General features: G+C 41.0%; 1 protein-coding gene across 5 annotated transcripts in view; it reads left to right on the top strand.

The window, feature by feature from the left end:
* The window catches only part of phf21b (PHD finger protein 21B), a 50,597-nt gene that overhangs the window by 22,991 nt on the left and 7,606 nt on the right, over nt 1–20,000 (top strand). For all 5 annotated transcript variants that reach the window (XM_069139375.1, XM_069139376.1, XM_069139374.1 and 2 more), the window contains exons 3-9: nt 10,170–10,427; nt 17,322–17,414; nt 17,879–18,199; nt 18,605–18,733; nt 18,891–18,942; nt 19,442–19,518; nt 19,608–19,662. In XM_069139375.1, coding sequence (XP_068995476.1) covers nt 10,170–10,427; nt 17,322–17,414; nt 17,879–18,199; nt 18,605–18,733; nt 18,891–18,942; nt 19,442–19,518; nt 19,608–19,662 — 985 coding nt within the window. The remainder of the gene's footprint in view (nt 1–10,169; nt 10,428–17,321; nt 17,415–17,878; nt 18,200–18,604; nt 18,734–18,890; nt 18,943–19,441; nt 19,519–19,607; nt 19,663–20,000) is intronic.

Here is a 20,000-nt window from a genome sequence, read left to right as displayed (position 1 = left end):
GTGTCGTTATATTAAATCAGTCTCGTTAGCAGCTCGTCAGTCGTTCTTAAAACACGTTAACTCGCTCTAACTTGTACGTTAAGTGTTAAACAAACCAACTTTTCATTGATCTTTGGCTTCAGACAACATTTCTTTCTAATCTGTGATGTTTGAAGGCCGATCAATAAATAGATAAACTTCAGAAATAACTGATAAACGTGGTAGTTTCTGTTCATCCACTGAAACTTTACGAAGGTCGTGATTACATGAAACCATCACCGGACTATAAATATCATTGGCTCGATGCTGTTTAGTATTCAGATCAATAATTCAGAATGACAACTGTGAGTATTGATCTGTGTGCAGCTGCAAAAAAGTAAAATGATCAATAAGAAGGTTGAAAAATATCAATATGAGTGAAAATGTACTTTTGAATGCAGCGTGTTGGTTTTACGTCGGGAAGCCTTTCAGTGACTCGATGACATCACGGCAGGTTTTATTGTCTTATAAACAAGCCGAGTCTGTTTATAAACAAGCCGAGTCTGTTTATAAACAGCTGGTCATTTTTATTTAATGTGTATCGTTGAAGAACTTCCTCCCAGTGATTCTTAATTGAATTTAAATGACTCAAAACATTCAACACCTTCATAACAAAACAATTAAATACAATATAGACACGAGAACAGAGCTTCATTTCTGAAATCAACTTCTTAAATGTCGTTTAGGCGGCAAAAATTATTAATAAATAACATATGAGCGCGTCATCAGCGTGGAGAGATACTCAATGAGTATCAACTAAAATATCCAGTCAAGTCGTGAATAGTTGGATCTCACGGTTCAATGAACAAAACAAAATAAGTTTAGATCAAACATTTTAAAATTTTCCTTGAAAAGAAGATTTTTGTGCAAATGAAAATCTTTATAAAGTGTCTTAATGTAAATATCAGATAATATAATATATACAAGCGTTGAATAATGTGTCGGCTTTTCTCTTTGGGACAGTTGATACTCTTCTAATTAGCATCTAATTAGGTCCGGTCCCTCCGTACCCCTCCGGTCCCCTCCGTACCCCTCCGATGCCCTATGGACCCCTCCGATCCCCTCCGATCCCCTCCGTACCCCTCCGATGCCCTATGGACCCCTCCGATCCCCTCCGTACCCCACAGGTACCCTACGGTCCCCTCCGGACCCTTCCGATCCCCTCCGTACCCCTCCGTACCCCTCCGGACCCCTCCGGATCCCTCCGGATCCCTCCGATCCCCTCCGTACCCCTCCGATGCCCTATGGACCCCTCCGATCCCCTCCGGACCCTTCCGATCCCCTACGTACCCCTCCGATCCACTCCGGACCCCTATGGTCGCCGCGGCTGAATTAATAACTTGTCTGTTTGAGGCTTTTTTTAATATAAAATACGACCTTTTAAAGTTTATCACACGCTCGATGGAAAATTTCAAAATAAAAGTCTGGTGTTTCAGCGTGTAAAAAAAAAGATCCGTGATTGGGCGTTTCCTCACAGTCACTCCCATCATCTTTTTTTTTTTTATTCTGTTGTCATGGCGACTTCAGTGCACGCTCAGGAACATGTAACCTTCAATAGAGCCGCACTTCTCCTGTCTGACAACAACAACACGCAGGTGATAAATCAGCTGTTTGAATGACTCATTTGTCTCAAATTCCTCAATAACTTTTTTTTATTGCCCTCAATTTAGTAACTCGTTGCCTGAAATGACTCGATTCGTTCTCTCCGATGAATAATTTGCGCCTTCAAATGACTAAATCATCGTCTGAAAAGACTTCGGTTACCCTCGATCTTCTTTTTCCTTCTTGAAAATGAAAACATTGACTTTTCATGGACAGTTTTTACTCTGAATCTCCACTTTACAGCATTTTTAATGCATAATTTAAGATGAAAAATGTGTTAACAAGCAAAAAAAAGATGAAAATCAAACTAGAGTTCATAATAAGGGTGTTAAAGGGACAAGAAAGATAATAAGTGATATTAATTTAACGTTATATTCATTTAAAGGTATAAATGAGACAAATTAAGGGAAACATTGATTACTGATCGCGGAGATTTTGAGGATCGAACTGTTGCTAGTTTACGAGATATTTGAATCACTTTCATTTATTAAAGTCAGCGATAATAAACGGTTTGTTCTGGATATGTTTTCTACACTGTTCCTCCTGCAACTCTTTCACAATAAAAGCCTCTGTGTACTGATACTTAAAGAGCTTTTAATTTGAAGCAGTACGGGAAGTTGTTAGTTTTGTATGAACAGTGTAATGCAGTAACTTTAACAGGGCAAATGGGAGCGGATCAAATCGAGGATTTCAGTTTACAACTTTTGCTCATTCAAGTTGTTTCTATGGTTCTCGTGCAAAACAATTAAAATGAATATCCACTTGATCAAAAGAACATTTTATTTCTTCAATTTAAGAATGAAGTTGCAGTTTAATATTGTCCGTCTGTGTGCATCTGGATTTAAACTAACCGGCCGTTTAATCAGCACCGATCCCGTCGGCCGCTGCCGTCGCTCATCCTCTTATTATACGAGGAGCGCCGAGTCCAGATGATCGCCGCTCGCTGTAATTTCTCCTCGGCTCTTCATTTAATATAAGAGTTTGACCTTTCCGAGGTTTGCGATGGCGGTCAATATGAAGGTGTGAGCTGCTCGCTCAGCAAATAAATGTGTTGGTTACAGCCGGGAGGCTCATCGTCGTCCTCCCTCCTCCACGTCCACATCGTCCGGGGTTCAGTTTGATGAATGCTCAGAGGTCGGCCATGTTTCTCTACTGAGGAGGGACATTAAAATAGACTTCTATTATTAACGTTGCAAGAGGACGGGGCGGTCCCTCACCGTCCCTCACCGTCCCGCGTCTTTATCTTTGTAAAAATGACACCAACTCTCTCAGGAGGACAAAACTAAACAGGAAGTCCACAAATCTGCTGCCTGAAAAAACACCATTCAGAAGCTGCCTGAGAATCTGTCCGTTTTTAGTTTCCCTTCAGTCTCAGTGATCCGGTGATGTTTGTCTGATTACCCATGATGCACTGCAGACAGCAGCAGCTCAGTCCTGCTGCCTCCTCGGGCCCCGGCGGACCCTCTGCCAGCCTGACATGTGTGCCCCTGGTGATAAGCTGACCCTGTGCCAGGCCCGGAGCTGGGACGGGTCCACGTCCTCACATCCTGCAGCCAGGTCCGGTTCAGCGGTTCCTCTGCAGACACGCTGGTCCGTCATTAAAGGGCTGCTTCGTACTGACGTTATAATCTGATGTCACCAGATGAAGCTTCGCTGCTCCAGAGATAGACTCATCCTTCAAATTAAAAGCCCATCAGGGAACAGAAGGATCATGTCCATTGAGTTGCTGGAAGCTTTTATTGTGAAACATCTGCAAAAGGTTTTCTTTAAGGTGGTATTACTCTGTTTAAGGTGGTATTATTCTCTTTAAGGTGGTATTACTCTGTTTAAGGTGGTATTATTCTCTTTAAGGTGGTATTACTCTGTTTAAGGTGGTATTATTCTCTTTAAGCTGGTATTACTCTGTTTAAGGTGGTATTATTCTCTTTAAGCTGGTATTACTCTGTTTAAGGTGGTATTATTCTCTTTAATGTGGTATTATTTTGTTTAAGGTGATATTTCTCTTTAAGATGGTATTCTGTTTAAGGTGGTGTTTCTCTGTTTAAGGTGGTAGTACTCTGTTTAAGGTGGTATTTCTCTAAGGTGGTTTGACTCTATTTAAGGTGGTGATATTTCTCTTTAGGGTGGTATTTCTCTTTGAGGTGGTATTATGTTTAAGGTGGTATTCTGTCTCTTTAAGGTGGTGTTATTCTGTTTAAGGTGGTATTATTCTATTTAAGGTGGTATTTCTCTTTAGGGTGGTATTCTGTCTAAGGTGGTGTTTCTATTTAAGGTGGTATTAATCTGTTTAAGGTGGTATTTCTCTTTAAAGTGGTTTGACTCTTTTTAAGGTGATATTCTCTTTAAGGTGGTATTTTTCTGTTTAAAGTGGTATTATTCTGTGTAAGGTGGGGTGGTATTATTCTCTTTAAGGTAGTATTATTCTCTTTAAGGTGGTATTTTTCTACTTAAGGTGGTATTATTCTGTTTAAGGTGATATTTCTCTTAAAGGTGGTGTGACTATTTAAGGTGGTATTATTCTATTTAAGGTGGTATTTCCCTTAAAGGTGGTGTGACTATTTAAGGTGGTATTTCCCTTAAAGGTGGTGTGACTATTTAAGGTGGTAATATTCTGTTTAAGGTGGTATTATTCCGTTTAAGGTGATATTTCTCTTTAAGGTGATGTTTCCCTTAAAGGTGGTGTGACTATTTAAGGTGGTATTATTCTATTTAAGGTGGTATTATTCTGTTTAAGGTGATATTTCTCTTTGAGGTGGTATTTCCCCTAAAGATGCTGTGACTCTATTTAAGGTGGTATTATTCTGTTTAAGGTGGTATTATTCTCATTAAGGTGTTATTTCTCAATTTAAGGTGGTATTACTATCTCTGCAGCGGACTGAAGGGCCTCGGCGGTGAACGCAGTGTAAACAAAGAGAGCGTCTGGCAGCTGCTCTGATGGAAATCTGAACAGCTACTAATGCGTTTTTCAGCAGCCTCCTTATCTCAGAGGCACACTATGAAAACAGAGCACATAATGAGGGTGGATAATCTGTCCGCTCGGCAGCAAACGGCAGCGGATGACCTCAGCGTGGCCGCGGAGGGAAAGATGTTCAGACGGTTTCACTGCAGACAGAAAGATTAGAAGCAGAACATTGACAGAAATAAAACAGGTGAGAGTCTGAAACATCCACTTTTACACCTTCAGGACGTTTCTTTAAATTCAGTCAGTCGAGGAACTGAAAGGTGTTAAAGAGGAAAACACCTGCAACATTAAATGGATTTGTTCATTAAAACACAGAACAGAAACACATCTCTCCAGGCTGAAAACTGCATTTACTTTGTGATTTTTATTTTGGTGGTAAAAAATATAAATACCTTTAAATGTCATAATGCTGAAATATAGTTTTAGGTGAGTTTAGTTTTGGTTCATAGAAACTTCATTCACATGTAAACAAACTGTAGACGCCGGCGTCCACAGGTACTGAGAATGACTTTAACATTTAAAGGTCCGTATTTTAAACTCTTACAGTGTTTTATTTTCAGTTATAATCTCCCTAAAAAGTGATTTTGTAGTTTTAAGAACAAAAAATCTCCTATAATTTTCCATCTCCTCTGCAGGCTGTCTGTGTCCGTCTCTTTAAGACTCATCGATGTCAACGACCCTCTCTCCTGATTGGCTGACGCTTTTAGCTCAGACCAATCACAGGTGCTCTTCGGTCCTGTACAGAACAACCGCTCTGTTTATTTGTCTTCTACATAAAAGGTTGGACAGCGAGCCGTGCTGGGGGCGGACGTATGATGTCACAGGGAGTTTGTGACATCACAAACTTACAGGAAGTCCAAACGGCACCGTCGCTGAATACGTGTTTCTCTGTGGACTGAAGCTTTTCACTCTGACAGTATTTTTAGGAGTTCGAGGTGTTTTTTTTTTTTTAGAAAAATTAATCAGTTTATTCATCAGGGGACCTTTAAAAAAAAAAAATCAAATCCAAATTTCGAGACAAAGTATTTAGAGGTCAGTGATGAATAAAATGTAAACAAAAGAGTACAATAGTTACAGATAAACAGGAAGTGCTTCTTTGTTCTGTTTTAGTTGAAACTCCGACGATGATTCTTTATTTTACAGCTGCAGATGAAACGTGAGCCGTGAATCTGTTGGATTGATGCGGCGTGTCGTCTCTGATTCAGCTTCTCTGCTGCGTTTTATTTGTGTTTCAGGTTTACTGGAGAGAAAAAGGAGTAAAAAGATTCAGTAAATTGTTCTTTGTGAAATGTGAGAGCCTTCAGCCGCTCGGAGACACGCTTCCTTTCTTCCTTCGGCTCCGGCTGACTCGTCGATCTCCAGCACTGTTAACGGGAACGTTCCCAAAGTTTCAATTAATGCGCTCCTTCAGGCAGCGTACGGGGGAGGAGGGGGAGGAGGAGGGGGAGGAGGAGGAGGATCCTGCCATCAGTAGATGCTAGCTAGCCAGATGTACGTAGAAAAGCCTTCAGTGACCATATTTGGATGAGGTGGGGCGGAGCTATACTGATTTTGTATTTCAGGAGAGAAAGTTGATGCTTTTTCATTGTGAGTCTGTTGGAGCCCCCTAGTGGCCCTCAGTGGTACTGCACCAACAATTCGATTAAATGGAGTCAAATGATAAGATTTACTACATAGTCGTAGAGGCTAAATATGGTAAATGATACGATTTCTTGCCGTTTAAATGTAGAAAAAGTTCTGCGTGTTAAAATAAAAATACTTTAGGAGTGGATGTAAATTTTAGTACGGAGTGAGAAGGTGTTTTTTTCGATAGAATGTACCAAAAAAATTAGATCGGTGCCTTAAAAGTGCTGAAGTTTAAAACAACCTCCTACTAATATCTCACCCTAGTAACCGTCTACTATCGCCATAGCAACCACCCAGTATCAACGCAGCAACTTCCCAGCCTCCATTAGTTGGTGTCGCGGGTCGTTTGGACTCTTCACACCTTTCAGACTCTCAGGTCGACACTCGGAGGAGATTTCTGTTTGATGTCGGAGACCGATGACATCATCCGTGCTCTTAAAAAGCCGGTTAACACCTGTTCGTAAAAAGCACCTTTTAACCGATTTGTGTTTCTGTTTTACACCCTGCGTACGTTAGCGAGGCCTCGTCACCTCTCAAACAACCTTTCCATGTTTCCATCCGGAGGAGAAAGCGGCTGCTTCCGTCTGATTATCTGACATTTTGGTGAAATCCAGAGTCGGATGGATTTCAGCCGTCGGTCGCTTCCTTTAAATCCACTTTTATTCTGAAAGATAAACACCAGAAAAAACCTGGAAGGTCGGGGAACAACGGCGCTTTAAAGGTTTCATCAAAGACGCTTTAAATATCAACTTGGAGGCTGTTTGATGACATCAAGATGTTGCAGTTCGTTTTCGATAAGAAAGAAGATTCATTCAAAAACTTTGAGAATCAAATTGAATGAACAGATTCGGACATTTTAAAGGTTTATTTAAGAGTCAAAAACACCTTTTAATATTTAAAATCCTCCTTGAAATGAAAGAAAAGCTCATTTATTGATGTTAATAAAAGATTCCTATGCTTCTGTATGCTGCTGTAGCGAAAAAATGTCCCCTCGGGGATTAATAAAGTAACTACCTAACCTAACCTAACGTTTTAAAGCATGTATTTGCTACAACGCTCTTTATGAACGTGTATTTCTGCTGTTTCGGGACTCTTTTGGTGAATCTGGTCTCCGGGTCGGTTTTAAAAACCTCCCTGCTGCCCTCCCGTCCCGTGTTTCTGTCTCTGTCCTCCGTCCTCGCTGCAGGAGGGACGAGCCTCGGCCCTCCTGCCCGGAGAGCCTTTCACCGGCCGACCTTTCAGACGGTCGGAGGGCCGGCTGGACCGACGCTACTCGTGGATCCTCCAAACAATGGAGGCCCAACTAATCATCATGAAACCCGGAGGGCTTCACTCATCTATCGGTCTCATACAAACGGTGTCACACCGACGTCCTGCTCAGGTGAACCTGAATTATATAAAGATAATCACAAGTGTGCTGGAAACTAATAAGAAACACAGACGGAGACTCGTTACAGCGCCGCCGATTTTAACGAGCCGTTAACGACGTTTCAGACCGTCAAAGACGAAATGAATCACGACACTGTTGTTTATTAGAAAACTGTGTCAAACAAGTTTACGTCTTAAAAAAAATGGAAATCATTTCTGTTCTTTGATCCCATTTAGTTAGAGTAAAAAAACAACAACACGTAGTTAGCGGTGAAAAACCCAAATATTTGGTGAAAAAAACGTAGTTAGGCCAAAAAGAAACATCGTTGTTACTGTGCCGCTAAGGTTGCCTTATTTTTTCAAAATAAGAGCGTACTGTTATTCAGGACAAGAAGTCAAACCTTTACTTTGAAAGAAGCAGAATGAGCAGGATGATTTGAGCATCGGGTTGATCCGGATCAGTCTGAAGAAAACACTTCTGGTCCTCCTTCAGGCTGCAGCTCCAGTTTGCTGGAAAGCTCGGCTTTTTAACTATAAGACGTTGTTTTTTCCAGCAAATGCACAAAATGTGTTTCTGTCAGAGAAAGAGCCCCCCCCCCACCCCCCTATTTTTTTTTTTTTTATAGAAAAGCATGGAGACGTGGGGATGAGGAGGGCAGTGGGATGGAATATAAAATATTTAGAGAGCCTCTTATTTTCAGCGGTGTGAGGGTGAAGCGGAGGGGAAAGTGAGATTACTTATGGCTGCTTTGGAAGATGCATCTGCAGGCTGAAGAGGAAGAGGAAGAGGAGGAGGAGGGTGGGGGAGGGGTGTGTGTGTGTGTGTGTGTGTGTGTGTGATGAGGGGTTCAGTGTGTTCGGGATGACAGCAGCAGCAGAGTGGACGAGGTTTTTCTGGTAGAGTAACATGAAGACGCAGAAAAGATGCTCTGATGGAAAAACTGAGCTCAGCTGCAGCAGCAAGTCTGAGTAACAATTATAGTAGTACTAATATAGGAGTAACAATTATAGTAGTACAAATATAGGAGTAACAATTATAGTAGTACAAATATAGGAGTAACACTTATAGTAGTACTAATATAGGAGTAACAATTGTAGTAGTACTAATATAGGAGTAACAATTATAGTAGTACAAATATAGGAGTAACACTTATAGTAGTACTAATATAGGAGTAACAATTGTAGTAGTACTAATATAGGAGTAACAATTGTCGTAGTACTAATATAGGAGTAACAATTGTAGTAGTACTAATAGGAGTAACAATTGTAGTAGTACTAATATAGGAGTAACAATTATAGTAGTACTAATATAGGAGTAACAATTAGTAGTACTAATATAGGAGTAACAATTATAGTAGTACTAATATAGGAGTAACAATTGTAGTAGTAATAATATAGGAGTAACAATTATAGTAGTACTAATATAGGAGTAACAATTGTCGTAGTACTAATATAGGAGTAACAATTGTAGTAGTACTAATAGGAGTAACAATTGTAGTAGTACTAATATAGGAGTAACAATTATAGTAGTACTAATATAGGAGTAACAATTGTAGTACTAATATAGGAGTAACAATTGTCGTAGTACTAATATAGGAGTAACAATTGTAGTAGTAATAATATAAGAGTAACAATTATAGTAGTACTAATATAGGAGTAACAATTATAGTAGTACTAATATAGGAGTAACAATTATAGTAGTACTAATATAGGAGTAACAATTATAGTAGTACTAATATAGGAGTAACAATTGTAGTAGTACTAATATAGGAGTAACAATTGTCGTAGTACTAATATAGGAGTAACAATTGTAGTAGTACTAATAGGAGTAACAATTGTAGTAGTACTAATATAGGAGTAACAATTATAGTAGTACTAATATAGGAGTAACAATTAGTAGTACTAATATAGGAGTAACAATTATAGTAGTACTAATATAGGAGTAACAATTGTAGTAGTAATAATATAGGAGTAACAATTATAGTAGTACTAATATAGGAGTAACAATTGTCGTAGTACTAATATAGGAGTAACAATTGTAGTAGTACTAATAGGAGTAACAATTGTAGTAGTACTAATATAGGAGTAACAATTGTAGTAGTACTAATATAGGAGTAACAATTATAGTAGTACTAATATAGGAGTAACAATTGTAGTACTAATATAGGAGTAACAATTGTCGTAGTACTAATATAGGAGTAACAATTGTAGTAGTAATAATATAAGAGTAACAATTATAGTAGTACTAATATAGGAGTAACAATTGTAGTAGTAATAATATAGGAGTAACAATTGTAGTAGTAATAATATAGGAGTAACAATTGTAGTAGTACTAATATAGGAGTACCAATTATATTAGTACTAATAGGAGTAACAATTATAGTAGTACTAATAGGAGTAACAATTATAGTAGTACTAATGTAGGAGTAACAATTATAGTAGTACTAATATAGGAGTAACAATATAGTATTATTACCAGGTGTGTCTGTCTCTCTGACGGTCCACCCATCTGTCTCTGACGGTCCACTTGTCTGTCTCTCTGACGGACCACCCGTCTGTCTCTCTAACGGTCCAGGTGTTTGTCTCTCTGCAGAAGCTGGGGGTCAGAAGTTGTCCTGTAGGGACAACCAAGCCGCTGTCGCTCATCAAACCTCCCAGCCAGGGAATTGCCATCTCCGTGGTGCCGGCCAAGACTCCCGTTTCCATGGTGACCGCACACATTAACGGACAGAAGGCGGCGAGCTCGGAGCCGCTGCAGACGTCCCCCATCAACCTCCAGACAGGCGGCAGAGCGGCCGCCGGAGTCCACCCATTCAGCAGCAGGAGAGCCGGAGAGCTGCCCCCCTCCCAGGTACCACCGCTGACCTCACCTGGAGCACCTGCACGGGGGGGAGGGGCCTAATGACCCAGATGTCCCAGATCTGATGGGGTTTTTAAAGTGTCATCGGGTGTTTTATGCTATTCCTGATTTTATTTACAAGCTGCTCTTAAACCAGAACATTTGTATTTTAATTCAGCTCAGCCTTCAAAATAAGAGCTGAAAAGCTGAATTAAGATGCAAATTCTTCAAATATGAAGTTTGATATAAACTTCTTCCTGTTAAAATAAAACACAAGCACCAGAAACAGAACATAATATATTGACTATAGTAATGTACAACACTGTACACACACAGGGGCATGTTTACATCTTTTAACAACTCTCTGTAAACGGTTGGGAACTGAGGAGTTGCAGTTTCCGGAGTTTTAAAAGTGAAATGTGGTCCCATTCCTGCCTGATGTAGGATTTCAGCTGCTCGACAGTTCAGGGTCTCCTTTGTCGTATTTAAAAAACTTAAAAACCTTCCAACACTTCCTGTTAATTAAAAGGTTAACGTTTGATCGTTTTAGAAATCTGAAGCGTTTTCTTGAAACAAACGTAAAAATCCTCCGACCTGAAAACACGTAAACGACTCCGATTTAAGAGTGTAAAAGTATAAAGATGATTAAAATTGACTCCTGCTTCATTTAAAGTGTAAAAACGAGACACTCCTGCTTCCTGTTGTGTTTGGTTGAAGGTGGTTTGGAGTCTCCTCCTGCAGCATCGTCGCTGTTTGTGAACGCGGCTTTAACGAGCAGCAGCGGAGGGTTTGTTTGTTTGTTTGTTTGTTTGTTGTTGTTGTTGTTGTTGTTGTTGCTACAGATTGTGTCTCCAGGAAGCAGCCGGTGGTTTTGTGATTCAGGCCGCGGCGCCATCTCCTCTCTGTATGCAGCACCATCGCCTCCATCAGCCTCCGCACCATTACTGTAATTGCACAGCAGCAGAGAGAGGGGGCGGAGCCTCAGGGCCCCGCGGCCCTCCGGCTGATCTACTCGTCTGTGATTGTGTCACATCAATAGATCTGCAGAGTTTCAGTGGTTTTTCTTCAGGTGGATTTAAACAGATTATAAATACTGCAGGAGTCTCGGTATGGCTGCAGCATTTATATTAATCATTTAATGATTTATTATTCAGGTATTTATTCAGTAGAACGTTCAGTTTATTTTATTGTTGCTTCTTCATCAAATATTCCAGATTTTCAGTTTACGTTGATTATAAAACCGAGAAAATCAAACTTAAACCGGCGAATCTTTCACATTTTCTGATTTATAATTAACTCGAATGATTAATTGATGAGAAAAATAGGCGACTCATCGTTTCACTTCCTGTTTTACAAACTGACTCGTCAGGTGCTACTGTGTTTGTCCTGAAGGGGGCGCAGTGATTAGAATAACTACGGTTCACAGACATCACACTCACTGCTCGACTGATGATGATGATGATGATGTCGTGCTTTAAAATTCAAAGATTCAAACTGAGGATGAAGACCATGTGAGGTTTAAAAGCTTGTCTCACATGATGTCTCTGCTCCTCTCTTCTCCTCCTCCTCCTCCTCCTCCTTTACGGCTGCATTGTTCAGTCATTCTTCACACAGCTGCCATAAAAAGAAAAGAACCTCTTGCAGCTTTTCTTACCTCCGTCCGCCAGAGTCGTAAAGGCTCGGCCAATCAGAGCCCAGTGTGTGTGTGGGGGGGAGGGGGGGGGGGACAGGTCCCTCAGACCACCTGGCCACTAATTTGGAGATCAATAATGAGGTGTAATGGGACCGCTGCTCTGCATGAGTGCACACATTATCACTGCATTGTTTCTGCACTTCAGTGAACTCTGAGAACACACACACACACACACACACACACACACACACACACACACACACACACACACACACACACACACACACACAGTCAGACTTCCTCCAAACTTCTCCCTGCTGCTTGGTTTTATTGTCTCTGCCGAGAGGCTTCAAGTTGTTTGTCTAAAAACGGACGAAATTTCAATGGAGTTTGGTGGAGACTCTTATTTTTTTTGACGGAGCGTGCGAGAGATAAAAGTTGATGACTAATTAAACTAATTAGCTGTTTTTATTCTTTATTTATCAGGAACTCAAAGTTTGAATTAAATCATAATAAGAGTTTCAGTTCTGATGTTTCTCAGATGTTTTTAGTCACATTGACCTTCATTCATTTAAAAACCTTTTAAATTGACAAACACATAAAACCATCAGTTTAGAGCTTTCTGAAGGATATAAAACCGTGTTCATGTCTTCAGGCGGTTTTATATCATATCTATATCAGTTTTGATTTAAACCAGCGTCTCTGAACGTGTTAATAACCTGGAGATAATGGTTTAATTTCGCTGACCTTTGACCCCTGACCGCGGCATCGGGCCCGTTTTAGCGCCTGTTAGCTCGCGGCCGAGGAACAAAGCGCCGCCGTTTGAAAGTCTCTCTCTTTCATGGCTCTCCGTCTCGCCGCCCTCCAAACGTTTCTTTATCCTCTTCAAACAAGCAGCCAAGGTCGTCGCCGGCAACCGCCTCCGAGCCTCCATCAGAGGAGGAGAGACGGTGAAGTGAACCTCGGTCGCAGGATGGATTATTTTATCTGAAGAGTGACGTCCACGTTCCTGTTTACGTGTGACATCACCGTTCAGGATGTTTATCTGAATATAGAAACATATTCTTTCATATTCAAAAGATATAAAAACAAGTTGCTACGAGACAAACGACCGGACGACACAAAAAACTTTTTGACACGTTAACTAGCACAAACCGTTGCCATGGAAACGTAGGTTTCAGACCAGAGTTAGCATGTGAGCGGCGAATGTTGTGAGCTTGAAATGAGTCGGTCTGTTTCTTTTTGTAAAACCGGTCTCGTCGGAGGTTTTGAAGTTCATGTGGTTTCACGGCGGTTTTGGAGGTTTGGAGGTCCTGGATCCGGTTCAGGGGGTTCTGGAGGAAGTTCTGGTGGTCCTTAAGGATGATTTCAAAAGTTCTAAGGATGAGGATGCAGGTTCTGTTTATTGTGGAGGTTCTACGGACCTGAGTGTCGGTTTCGAGGGTCTTTCTGGATGTTTGAGGTGTTTCGGAGGAGAAAGTTCTTGAGTTCTGGGAAGAAATTCTTTTGGTCCTTGAGGAGGTTCTGATCCTCCTGTAGAGGTCCTGGATCCACCAGGTCAGGGATCAGGTTCCAGACGTTCCTCTCGGTTCTGGTTTCTGGAGGGATGGGATGGGGAACCATGTTGCCACGGTAACTGCATCCTCTTCCCACCGGTCCATTGGGTCAGTGAATCCGTCCGTACTCAGTGTTGACGTTCAGACGAGCCGATCAGCTGATCGATCGATGGAGCCGATCAGCTGATTGCTGATTTAATACGAATTTCACTGAGAACAGATCAAATGATTATTTTATTATTCCATTAAAACCAGAGGAAAATATCAAAATTAACACTTCATATTTATTTTATATTTTCAGTTCAGATTAAAGTGTATTTTATAAAAAATCAATAATTACTTTCTTTCAGTAATATTATTATAAAATCAGTTCTCCACCTTTAAGTTTACGAAATCAAACAAACAAACCTGTTATTTTAGAAACGTATTAATACATTTTTCCAGCTTGTCTTTTATTTTGAAGTCCTGGTCTCGTTCAGTAGAACATGTTTCTGCTCTGATGTGAACCAACGAAGAAGAAGAAACCCTGAACCAACAAAGAAGAAGAAACCCTGAACCAATGAAGAAGAAACCCTGAACCAACGAAGAAGAAGAAACCCTGAACCAACGAAGAAGAAGAAACCCTGAACCAACGAAGAAGAAGAAACCCTGAACCAACGAAGAAGAAGAAGAAACCCTGAACCAACGAAGAAGAAGAAGAAACCCTGAACCAACGAAGAAGAAGAAGAAACCCTGAACCAACGAAGAAGAAGAAGAAACCCTGAACCAACGAAGAAGAAGAAACCCTGAACCAACGAAGAAGAAGAAACCCTGAACCACGGAAACGTTTCTTAGTTACAACACGGTGTGAAGAGTTTCTGCATCTTCAGGTTTTCTGTTTCGGTTCATTTGAAGGAGGAGTTTTTGTTTGTTAGTTCAGGATCTGGTCTGGAGGAGGAAGGAGAAAGGAGGAAGGAGGAAGAGGAGGGAGGAGGAAGAGGAGGAAGACTGTTTGCTGCAGAGCTGTCGTCTGTTCTGAGTTTTAAAAAGCAGAGAATTCATTTAAAGAAACAGGAAATCAGAGATCCAAGGTTGTGTTCAGTACTCACAGTGGAGAAGGGGGGTGGGGGGTGAAGGGGGTGAGGAAGAGGAGGAGGAGGAGGAGGAGGCCCCCTAAAGAGAAGGTGCTTAGGTTTGGAGAAAAAGAGGCAGCAATTACGAAAATGAAAGCACTGCAAGAATTTTCATTTCTGCAGTTGCCATGGAAACCGGGCCTTGGCCGCCTCCCCCCCTCCCCCCCCTCCCCCCCTCGCCGAGCCTCTCTGCAGCACAATACAATGGAAAGAAGGGATTTTCACAGAAGAAGAAAGGAGGGGGGAGAAAACTTTTCTTTTTTTTCTTTTCCTGATTTTCTGATTCGGAGCCGACAGGAAACAGAAGAGACGCTTCGGGCTCCGCGATTGGTCAGTTTGACGGGAAAGTGTCAGCCAATCACGGCTCGGCCGTCCAACGGGCTTTTTTTTCTTTTGTGCTTTTTAAAGGACGAATTCACCCGTTTTGAACGCACACGTCATCATCATCATCGTTTATCTCCTCGGGGGACGCTGCACGATGACATCATCGCCAACAAGTTCATAATGCATCAAATATCAAAGCTCCTCGTCACAAACAAATTTTAAACTTTTTTTAAAAATCACAAAGTTTCACAGTTTGTTTAAAGCTTTTAAATTAAAACAGAACCGACTTTATTTCCTGTTTAAATAATAAAAAAAAAAGTGCTTTAAAAAGTGTTAAAAGTAGAATTTAGACATTTAAAATCACATCTGATTAATTATTGATCTGTTTATTGCATCCTCCTTCGTCCCCCTTCATCCTTCGTCCCCTTTCGTCCCCCTTCGTCCTCCTTCGTCCTCCTTCGTCCCCCTTCGTCCTCCTTCGTCCGCTCCTCTTTGTAGTTTATGTGTCGTTAACGCCGGCGTCTCTTCGACCTTCACCGGCGCTGTCGGTGGACGTCAGCTGATCTACGGCCTGAACAGGAAATACGTCGTAAACATCTGCACCTGCAGGTGTTAACGCACGAGCTGCCAGCACACACTGACAGGAAGTTTTATTCTGAAGGAGTCTGTTGATGAAGAATAAGAAAATAAGAGTTCAAAATGGATCTAAATGTTGCTTTTATATTTGACACGACCAGCAGGGGGCGAACAAATAAACTGCAATTAATGGCTTTAAAGAAAGAATTTTAAAAAATGAACAAACAAACAGCATGAAAACTGGAAGTAAAATAAGATTTAAAAAAAAGTTTGTCAATAAATATGTTACATTTTCTCTGAAGTCATCTGGATATGATTCAAGTTATTCTCAATAAAGTTGAATTAAAACGCTGCACAGCTGAAAAATATCAGTTTTGTTTCTAATGTAAATAATCTATAAAAGCATGAATGTATGCAAGTCTAGTGCTGCCAATAATAAATCTAATAATTCCAAATAAAAATTGTTATCAGGGAATAATTCTTAAGTTAAAGTCACTGATTTCCATCTTGGCTCTGTTTCGTGGAGCCGCGCCTCCCGAGTGATGACACACTTTTTAATTTATGCATTAATAAACTCGTAGTAAACAAAAGCTTTGAAGTGAAAGTTGTGTTCCATTTTTACATCTTTATAAATCGGAGCCAAAACGTTCTTCATTATTAATTAAAACTATCATGAATTTAAAGTGAGCGTGAGGTCGGATTTAATCAGCTGTGAATAAAACAACAAAATATCAAAGAACAACTCAGGTAAAATATGAGTCAGTCACTTATTAATCAATTAAACAGGCAAATGAAATGCAATTATTTAAGTTACTTTAAAATTATAATGTATTTTCAATTTTAGAGCAATTAAATTATCACTATAATTTTGGCACTTCTGGGCTTCCGTACTGAAGCAGTTAAAAGGTGATTTGGGGTTTATATCTTTATTAAATGTTTTAAAAGTCTTTGAGTTTCTCTCAGCGGCTGCAAAGAAAACTTATTGTTAGTTTGAAGACACAAGCGATGCTGCTGTTTTATTTCTTCTTCCTCTTCTTCTTCCTGCTTATTTCATCAATGAACAGAAAAAAAAAACCTTTACAGTGAAAAATGTCTCTGAAACATGTTCAGACTTCAGGACTGAATTTAATTTAACTTAAATGTTTCATTTTATTTTCAAAATAAAAGCTGCTTCTGGATTCTGTGTTTTTCTCCTTTTTGGCTGCAGATTTCCCAGCATGCAGCAGTGTTGTGTCCTCGTTGTCTGGTGTAGAAGCAGCTCCCCTTGTGGTCGATGTTTGTTACTGGAAGTGAAATAAACTTTTGTTCTGGATGTTTCTGGTTCAGTTCTGATAAATATTTGTATTTAACTTCAAATAAAGGGAAGCAGAGAAACATCGTGGTTGGGCTCTGGTCTAAGACCGGGTCCAGACTCGGTCTAAGACCGGGTCTGGACTTGAGCTAAGACCGGTTGTGGATCTTGTTTCGGACTGCTTTTAGACTGGTTTTGGATCCTCTTGGAGGACTGTCTACAGTTCTTCTTCTGTGGTTTCAGTCTCTTCATCTCTTCATGTGATCCAGACGGCTGGAACTGTTTAATAACTGTTTAATAATTGTTTAATAACTGTTTAATAATTGTTTAATAACTGTTTAATAACGGTTTAATAACTGTTTAATAACAGTTTAATACCTGTTTAATACCTGTTGTGTTCCTGCTGTGTTTCAGATGTTGGGGACTCTCACTGCTGTTCCCATCAAGGTGCCTCAAGTCAGCTCCCTGCACCGGCTGGCAGGACAAGCAGTCACTGTGCTACCTCAGGTAAAACACCTGGAACACCTGGAACACAGGTTCAGCTTTTTTATGTGATATAAGAATGACTAGAGAAACACTTCCTCTGTCCTCCAGCAGGTGGCAGCACAAACACATCACAGTTCAACCTGCTGCTCACAATTTATTTATTCATTTAAATCAGTGAATCTGCAGCTCTGGATGTATTTATTGATCATTTATTGGAACAAATCAAAACACAGTCAGTTCTGGACTTTTATTTTTTGAATAAATGAAAATAAAAAATAACAAAAAAAAACTTTGCTTAGAAGAAAAAAAATGGCAAAAATTGTTGTTTCAGTAAAGAAAGTTATTTTTAAGTTTTTCATGAAAGATTTTCAGTTTTTATTTGTTTTAAACGTCCGTCCTGATGAATCTAAAAGCTCAGAGAGGTTGAAATGTTTGCAGACAGCAGCAGGCCTTCCTCACAGTGTTGCCCGCGCTGCCCCCTGCAGGTCAGGCCAAAGACCCAGATCCCCGACAGCCTTCCCACCGGCCCCTGCCAGGAGCTGCAGCCGCTCAGCCTGCAGAGGGCCACGGCCGTGGTGAGTCCCCGGAGCCAGGGCCCCACCCTGCCCACCGCCAACAGCACCTTCAGCCCCAACCGCCAGCCCAACGGCCAGAGCGACGCCTCGCCGCCCCCGGCCCCGTCGGGGGGCCCCGACGTCGGAGGCCCCGCCCAGCACGCCTCGGCGGGGCCCGGCGTCGCCTACGCCATCATCGCAGCCTCCCCCGCCACCGGCAACGGAGTGTCGGCCGTCAGCGAGGCTGTCAAGGTGCAGCAACGCTTTCACTGTTTCTACTTTAGTTAAGACGTTTGTGTTTATATTTTAGAAAAAATTATAAGTTAAGGTCTTTTAATTCCAATTAAAAAAGGTCAAAATGTTTTATTTACATTCTGACAAGTCGGAAATAAAACAAATGAAATCTTAAAAACTGTATAAAATAATGTTGATGGCACAGAAAACATTAAGTTTACTTCAGTTTCTAATCTTTGTCTTTTTAAGAGAAAATTATCTGATAAATTATAATAACATGAAGAGAAATTTCCGTTTTACTGCCCTGAGTTTTGTCTGCAGGTATCAGGAGTTGCTCTGAAGCCTGAAAGTCAGAACTCGGGGCCTCCTCAGTGATCCCAGCGGATGTTGTAACAGTGTGTCTCTCTGTTTGTGCATCTTCAGGTGATCATCATCCAGCCGCAGGCCCCCAGCAGCACCGAGGGCTCCCCGGGGGCCCCGGCGGACCTCCCCGCTCAGGAGGCTCCGCCCACCCCCAAATCCCCGTCCCAGAAGAAGGACGAGGACCCTGAGGTGAGACGCTCCCACGTGATTTTATTCCTCATGTCATTTGTATAAACTGATGATCGGATTATTGATTATTGGATATTATTATATTATTATTGATTGATTATTGAAGACGTTCATCAGAATCACTTCCTCTTCAAACCTTCATCGTCTTCTCTTGCAGAAAATCGCCTTCATGGTCGCGCTCGGCCTCATTACCACAGAACACCTGGAGGGTGAGGTCACCGCTCACCTGACACTTCCTGTTTATGTTTGTCACAGATCGAAGTGTAAACAACAACAACATGAACATGCTGCCGACACGTCAACCTTAAAATAAATATAATATTTACAAAATATAATTAACACTATTTTTATTCTCATTTCATTCTGTACTTTAAGTAACAGCTGTATTACTACAAAAAAACGACAAAATAGAAGTGCTGTTGCATGATGGGAGATGTAGGCTCCTGCTGTAATTTAATGGTTTCATCGTCAGGAATTGATTTGTTTTATTTGCAGAGAATCAAAGATTTAAATCAGTGAAAACAGAACGAGTCTGAGACGAAGTTCAAGAAGGAAGTTTCTAAAAAAAAAAAAAAATGGACATTTTGTTGTATTTAAATAGATTTATGTTGTTTTCCAATATTTTTTTGTTAAATTACAAAAACAGGAGACTGGATGTGTAAAATAAAAACCTCTTGTTGTTGTTGTTGTTGTTGTTGTTGTGAGCAGAGATCCAGACGAAGAGGCAGGAGAGGAAGAGGAGAAGCACGGCCAACCCGGCCTACAGCGGCCTGTTTGAGCCGGAGGTCGGTTCGTTCTTCAGGTTTCTCAGATCCTCCTTCGCTCTCCGTGTTCGTCTGAAATCTCAGCGTCTCTCTGCTTGTTGTCTTTGCAGCGGAAGCGGCTGGCGTCACATTACCTGAACAGCTCGCTCTTCCTGTCCGCACGAGGTAAAACACCGAAACACCGGCAGCTCCGAGTGAAGCTCGACGTCTTATCACACGCAGCACCGTGAAATGTGCTTCATAGAATAACCTGCTAACAAGCTTCACGTCCAGATGAACGGCAGCGCGCAAACATTATACAACCACGTTCCCAAAATGTCGATCAAAAACATCCATGAACTCGTCGTGGAAATCACCGCATGGGCTCAGGAACACTTCTGAAAACCATCGTCTGCGAACATCGCTGCATAACATTGTCACAATACGATGACATTATTTTGAAAACAAAGCCCTTAGAGGTGTCTCCTGGTGTAAATTTTAAACTCAGGGTTTATGCTAAGCTA

This window comes from Embiotoca jacksoni, unplaced genomic scaffold, assembly GCF_022577435.1.
Source record: "Embiotoca jacksoni isolate LCO1_2020_lvr unplaced genomic scaffold, fEmbJac1.0.p SCAF_82, whole genome shotgun sequence".
NCBI classification, from domain to species: Eukaryota; Metazoa; Chordata; class Actinopteri; family Embiotocidae; genus Embiotoca; species Embiotoca jacksoni.
The sequence above is the reverse complement of the archived record's forward strand: the minus strand, read 5'-3'. Positions and strand labels throughout refer to the sequence as shown.